The sequence below is a fragment of the Montipora foliosa genome, chromosome 2, assembly GCF_036669935.1.
Source record: "Montipora foliosa isolate CH-2021 chromosome 2, ASM3666993v2, whole genome shotgun sequence".
NCBI classification, from domain to species: Eukaryota; Metazoa; Cnidaria; class Anthozoa; order Scleractinia; family Acroporidae; genus Montipora; species Montipora foliosa.
The window spans coordinates 2558186-2565685 of NC_090870.1; the positions used below are offsets into that span (position 1 = coordinate 2558186).

Below are 7500 nucleotides of genomic sequence, written 5' to 3' on the forward strand. Positions count from 1 at the left end.
AATGAGACTCACAGTCAATATAGCAAAAATTTGTTGATTAAGCCTAAGCCCTCGTTTCAGTGATTAGGCCTAAGCACTCTCTGAAATTTTAGCTTTCATTTTATGGTTTAATTAACTGCACTAACTCGTTGACTCATTGACTCATTGACTCATTGACTCATAAATACTTAAAGGCCGGAATACACTAGGCGATAAGTTGCTGGGACACGTCGCGGGGACACGTTGCGGGGCCAAGTCGCCCCAACAAATCGCCTTGTGTGACACGGTTAATTTCATGAAAATCATTGCCGCTGCGGCAGAATTTTGTCGCTGCGATCAGTCGCACGAATTCAAACCAGTTTGAATTTGTGCGACTTATCGCAGCGACAAAATTAGCGAAAGCAGCGTTGTTGCATCGTGTTTACACTTCCTGCAACAAGTCGCTGCGACAAAATCTAAATGAACCAATGAGAGAGTGTCATATGGTCAGCCATATTGAATTAGAAAACTAGTTCACATTCCCCCTCATACGAAATCACTGCGTGTGGTACGAACAGGCGTCGTGTCGCAGTGACTTGTTTTGCAAGTAGTACACATGGAGCAATTTGTCGCAGAGACACGTCGCTGCGACTTGTCGCCTAGTGTGTCCCGGCCTTAACACTCCTCTCACTTGGATGATCTTACTTCATCACGTTTTGAAATGATTTCTTCCTTTTTCAGTTGGATTTAAGCCTTTTGCAGAGATGCATACAGCACATCATATGTTATTGTTTGGGTGCCAAGTTCCAGCTGAAATGTCTTTTGCCACAAATGGAAAATTTTGGTGTGTGTTTCAAAATTTGCTGTTTCCTTTGGTGTAAGATTTTAGTCTTTTAATGGATCAGAATAAAGTAAAGTCTATAAAAATTATATTTGGGGACTAATGCCTATCATAAAATTGCAAATTTTTAGATGCAGAAACACAAATCCCAGTAGCAACATCTGATGATTTTGTTTTGCAGGTTTGGGCTAGATTTTCAAGAAAAATAAACAAAATATTTTCACTGATGGCTGGGCTGCTGCATTTATTTCTTACAGTAACTAGATACTGCAGCTTAAATCTTTAAAACCTAATTAACTCTTTCTTTTGTAGGAATTGTGGAGATATGGGAAAAGGTGTCTGTGGTCGTCAGGGTGCAGGAGAGAAAATATTATATGCATGGGGAAGAAATGCTCCTGACCTTAAACTTCCCAAAGGTACAGTACAAATAAAGTGCAGGGAACAAAATGGCAAAGAACAAACAGGATTTTCTTTTTCTTTAACCCATTGACGAGTAAAATCGTCTGGCATTAGACAGTCTGAGAATAAAATACTAAGATAAGTGTGGCCGGTTTAGGCGTGAAGGGGTTAAGTGAGTTAAGTGGTTAGGTGAGTGATTAAGCCATTGACTCCTTGGTATTTATGCGGATGTGTGATTCGCAGTTTTGTACTCAGGGCAAACAGAAGCTTTCTGTAATTTATTTTTGTTTAATTGTCATTAATTTTTTTGTGAATTTTAGTGTTATGATACAGCTATTTTTTTTAGATGTTGCATTTGAAGTGGGAGGGGATTCTGGAATTGCTTACCTTGTACTGCAAGTTCATTATGGAAAAGTTGATCAATTTGTTGGTACGTATATGAATATAACCTTCTACTGCGCACTTAATTCATTGATGCCCCAGTTGGTAAAAGAGTTTATTGTTATCTCTTACTAAGTCTTTTCTATGGAATAGAAGTGGCACTTTATTTAAATACCTTCAAATATTTAGTTGTTATGTACTGGCATCACAAAAAGGACTTTGTTCTCTTGCTCAATGTATAGATAGAGCAGGTACCGGTATCTTGTGTGCAATCCTAGTATTTTTAAATTTATTTAGTGATATTGGATGCCAGGTAACATAGGTTAAATAATATTTGCATTCATTTAGCCTGCACAATTATCTCTGAGTCATGTGATGCATCTTTTCCTTAAAGCTAACCCTTCTTTGAAAGATAACTCTGGAGTGGATCTCAACACATCTTTTGCACGGTAAGTTTTGTACTGTATCACAATAAGAATATGGACTTAGAATTCTTCAGTTGGAGTAAGTTTTTACAATTAGATGAGAATTGATTTTCCCTGGTTGATGACTTGTGTAAGCAAACCATTCCCTGGAGGGTGGGGAGATGAAAGACCCTGGGAATGAGGTAATTGGTTGGTATGGCAGTGAGCATTTTATGAGATTTTTGTTGAAATAATCTTGGTACAGAATATTGGATTTGAAATTGACGAGGTGCTAAGCAGGGAACTTAATTTCAAGAATGATATTGTTTCAAAGAAGCACCAAAATAGGAATCAGCCATAATGGTCATCCTTTGCACAAAGATCACAAAATTTAATTTTTCATGATCACTTTTATTAATTAATTGATTTATTTAATCATTGATAATTCATTAATAATTATTTGTGAACTTGTGTTTTCAAATAATATTTTAATTACTTATCGTATGTACTCAAATAAGTCCTGTGGCGTGCATTTAATTTTTCACGCCTCAAGTGCCGTGCTTATTCGAGTGCTGTGCTCATATTTCTGTACTGAAATTAACAAAATTGTCTTTTGATAGTCACCATTTGACTCTCATGGCATTTTGCGTAGTGGATGAACTGTGGAATACAATCACTTTGAACTGAAGAACATTGCTGTGTTAGAGTTCCTTTTTAGTGTTTTTATTAATGACTGACAAGATTCTTTGAACAAGTGCCACATTGGGACTGTCAGACCGGATTAAAGAGACTATGGCACTACCATGATTATAAAAATTACAATTACAATGATGATGACTCCATGATAGGCCAGCAGGAACTTGGTACACCAACACGAACTGATGGTCCTGAGAAACGTTGTCTGTCTGCCTTCAAACCTCTTATTGCATCAACATACAATGTATGAACACTGCACCAACAAGGGAAGACTCATCAGCTATTTGTAGGCAGTAATGTACTGATGCAGTAGTAGATATTATTGGCATCCAAGAACATTGCCTAATCACCTCCAATCCCACAGATGAGTTATGGTCTGATGACAAGAACTGGAGGTTAATTCACAGCACAGCAACAAAAGAAGACATGGTGGCGTAAAGTGAAGCGAAGCAAAGCAAAGCAAAGTAAAGCGACCATATTTAACAGTGATAACGCATAACAGTAATTAAACTGACAAACCTGAGCTCAACGGTGCACTCATTTTACTCCTCTCCATCAGTGCTCCATTTTATGGGTATTTAAAGCTACTTGAGCTACACTGAAAGGAAAGAAGTTGGATGAGAGATCCGGGAATCAAACTCAAGACCTCTTGCACCAAGGCCGGACACTAACCGACTTTGCCATCCTTGCTCCTGGTGTTGGAATACTGATGACCAAGCGAATCCATAGATGTCTTCAAGCATGCAATCCATTTCCACCACAATCATCACTGCTACCTTTTATGGAAATCCCAAAGTCACAGTGACAACAGTCTATGCTCCCACGGAGAGTGCAACTGTAGATGATGAGACAGAGTTCTACGACAACCTGGAAGACCATTTAGAACAGGTCAAAACACAATATCCATTTGGTTGTTGGAGATTTCAATGCCAGGGTTGGAAGTGACAGGCATCATACTTACCCTGAAGTTATTGGTCACCAGTGCTTTTATGAAGAAACAAATGATACTGGCTAAAGGCTTGTGGCCATGTGTGAAGAACACAGGCACTCCGGCACAGATGAAATTTCCCCAACCGAAACAAAGCCTGTGGACGTGGGTCCAACAGGATCAACACACCAGCTGGATCACATCCTGATAAACAGCAAGTGGTCAAACTCTGAGGAATTGCAGAGCTTACAATTCAATGGAATTAGATTCTGACCACAGCCCGTCAGGATTGTTAGCATTTGACAAGTCTGCAGCCTCAGAACCACCAAGGGCAAACCCTGCAAAATGTGCTGGGAAGAAGTTGCTAAGCAACAGCGCAAGGCAACAATTTCAGTTAGGACTACATGTATCCAATAGATTTGAAGCCCTCCAGTGCAATGACATGTCTGCACAAATAACTCAAAGGTACCAACAATTGAGAATGCTGTCTTCGAAGTTGCGAAGAAAGTAGTTGGTAAACACAGATAATGTGGTATGCCGAGCTGGGTGTCAGACAATACTACCAAACTGAAGCTGGAGAGGGACAAAGCGAAAAGGAGACATCTAGTCTCAAAGTCAAAGCAGTCAAGAGAATGATGGCAGATGCTTAACACGTTAAATGAGTCATAGAAGTTGGATGAAGCAGCTATACTGAACAAGCAAATACTGAAAGATCTTAGACTGGCTGACTCAAAGGGCGACTATACAACTACACTGTACATGGAAAATCATGCAAAGCCTCTCTGGCAAAGGCAAGAAATCCAGTGTCAAAGTCAAGAAAAGAGAGGAAACCCTGCCAACCAGTGATGTGGATGAATAACTTGCAGAATGGAAAGAAAGTTTTAGTTCTCTGCTCAACAACAGCAGTGGTTCATCACCATTAGAACTCTCTCTTCCTGCTTCCCAGGACCTCCACATCCAGACTGGACCACCAACACGTGTGGAAACGGCATTAGCTATACGATGAATGAAGATAAATAAAGCTGGTGGACTGGATGCTGCCATCGCAGCTGAAGCACTGCAAATGGCGGCGATGCAATAATTGATGTTGTTCAAGGGTTCTGCGCTGAAGTATACAGCAGTCTCACACCGCCCGACCAGTGACCCACTAGTTTCGTTGCTCCTCTTCCCAAGAAAGAGGACTTCAGCTTGATGACCAACTACATCTAGGAATGTACCTCCTGTCAGTTGCTGCCAAAGTGCACAACAGAATCTTGTTCAACAGAATTCAAGATCATATGCAGGGATGTCAATAAGTTTTTAAGCAGCCGTTTCATCAAAGTTTTCACCCGTAGCATTTCTTGATGTGGCCAGCAGCCACTTAGCAAAGGTCTGCAGGATCTGAGGCCCTATGGGGGTCTGGGGGTATGCTCCCCCAGAAAATGTTTGAAAAAGAGAAAGAGACCGCTAAGAAGTGTGTTTTCCTGGATTCTGATGCATGAAAAGGAAATTCTATTCAGTGATAATAACCCTCACTTTTCATATTAATTAACTTTCATAAGTTTCATACACCTAACTTCACAAAGATTAAATGAATAAAGTTAATATTAATTTGCAAAAAAACTTGAGTGTTTTTTAATTCTTCAGTTCTCTTCCAAACACTATAGTTTACCAATAATATTCACGTCATTCAAAAGAAATTCATTCAAAAGGAATTCCATCATTCTTGGAATGGTGTAAAACCTGTTGCCAGTTCGGACGACATGATTTGAAAAAATTCTAAAAAATTTTACTTTTACGAATACAGTTCTTGGGTACACGCTAATTAATTGCACACTGAAATCCACTGGGAACACAACGAATATCGGTCAGTGGAATTTCACAAAAGGTAGAAGCCATGCACAACCTCGTCACCAGGGCCATTTTCAGCTTTCAGAATGGCAGGCGTTTGTAAATGGCCTCCAATAACTCAGTGGATTCACAGGGATTTAAAGTTTATAAATTATCTTCCGATTTTACAAGCTGGACATAGATACGAAACAAGGAGTCAAGACACCAAGAAGCAATATTGTATTTTATTTCAGCAGGTAATTTTTTAAAAAATTAATTTCTTGCAACAATGAACATCTTCACCCATAACATCAAGTCAGCTCAGCGGTACCAGGTGTTATGGGTTACGGCCCCCTATTGACATCCCTGATGTGGATCCCATCCTAAGGAGTAATCAGGCAGGATTTTGCCCTGGCAGAGGTTGTGCCGATTGGAAAGTTTCCAAGACTACCAGCTCCCTATCACTGTCACCTTCATTGACTTTAAGAAGGCTTTTGATTCCATTGACAGGAGGGTTATGTTTGCCATGTTGCGCCACTATGGAATACCAGAAGCTGTGGTCAATGCTACATGTATAAGCACACTGTACTGCAACTCTAGAAGTACAGTGATGGGAGTATTTCTGACGGCGTGCTCCAGGGCAATGTTCTTGCCCCTTTCCTGTTCATCATCTTGGTTGACTTCCTGTTGACAAAGGCCACTTCACTGTGGAGTTGTGACACATCCACGTCGTTCAAGAAGGTATCCAGTCAAGGTACTAAATGACCTGGACATTGCATTGTTAGAATCCACTGTCCCCCTTGCACAGGCCCAGCTTATCAGAACAGCATCAGCAGCAAAAGACCTTGGCCTCATAATAATAAGTGTGCCTACGACAGAATACACAACTGCGCTACCACTGCAAGTCTATGATGAAGCCATCAACCATGTCACAGATTTTAACTATCTCAGCTCCCAAATGGAATCCTCCGCAAGTGATTTTAAAAGATGCAAGCCACTATCATGGGGTTCTTTTCTGGAAGCTCGAATGATTTTGGAAGTTTGCAACTATCCATTTCAACTCAAGTCAAATTGTTTTACACCACCTGTGGTTGGCTGCGAATCCTGGGTGCTATCTCAAGATATGGTATGCAAAATCAATGCATTTGCCGCTTATTGCTACAGGATCATGCTGGATATTAAACGACCATGTATTCAACTCTGTCGTATACTCCATGACCAACGCAGAGCCTCTTGTTCACCATGTTAGGAAGCAACAGCTGAGTTTTCTTGGGCATATCCTTCATCTCCCAGAAGAAGACCCTGCTAGAAGATATGCACTCTACATACCACCACATGGCAAAGGAGACCTGGAATTCCTCGTTCCTCTTACTTATGTTACATCCAAAGCATATTAGGGTATGATGAAGGTGAGATGGAGGCCGACACAATCGCCACACTTGCCCAAGATCAATGTGCCTGGAGAAATCTTGTCATTGCCTGCTCCACAACCGAATGATGATGATGATGGTACTGCAGTGCTTATTTGCTTTTTTGTCCCAAATGCAGCGGTTATTTGAGGGCGGCACTTGTTTGGGGGCAGCGCTTATCGAAGTAAATACAGTCAGTAAGTGTTATTCCTGGCATTTTATGCATCAAAGACAAGGATGTGCAGGTAGATGAATCACTGATGTATAATTATAGCTACAGCATTGCTGAGCAAACAATATAAATATTTTTAAATTTGTTTCCATTTTTTTAAATCCTATTCCCCTTCCCTTGGTGTATCAAGCCAGGGGGAAGTGATGGCCTCAGTGAAAGTAAAGAAATGATGTCAGAGGGGCAGTTGGAGTACTAGCATATAAAGTCTGATTATGGTCAAGTTAATTCATTTCTGAAATTACACTACAACCCGAGTCCCATACTGTTGGTGTGGTTCTGGGGGAAACTTTTCTATGGCTGCGAATTTAATGTGGCCAGATATAACCTTTAGGCTCCATGTTGACTCTCTAAGTAATTTCTGTTAGGCAGAAGTATGTGGCAGGAATCAAGCTTTTGGCTGATGGATGGTCTTTGATTCCACCAAAAAAGAAAGGTTTAGAATG

The 7500-nt window shown here is 40.4% G+C and overlaps 1 protein-coding gene across 5 annotated transcripts in view; it reads left to right on the top strand.

Moving 5' to 3' along the window:
* Window positions 1–7500, top strand: part of LOC137992040 (peptidyl-glycine alpha-amidating monooxygenase B-like) — a 45477-nt gene that overhangs the window by 23212 nt on the left and 14765 nt on the right. For 3 of the 5 annotated variants that reach the window (XM_068837100.1, XM_068837098.1, XM_068837102.1), the window contains 5 exons: window positions 700–802; window positions 1112–1215; window positions 1545–1628; window positions 1974–2028; window positions 7423–7490. In XM_068837100.1, the coding sequence (XP_068693201.1) occupies window positions 700–802; window positions 1112–1215; window positions 1545–1628; window positions 1974–2028; window positions 7423–7490 (414 nt within the window). The remainder of the gene's footprint in view (window positions 1–699; window positions 803–1111; window positions 1216–1544; window positions 1629–1973; window positions 2029–7422; window positions 7491–7500) is intronic. The other 2 variants (XM_068837101.1, XM_068837099.1) reach the window with 1 other exon arrangement.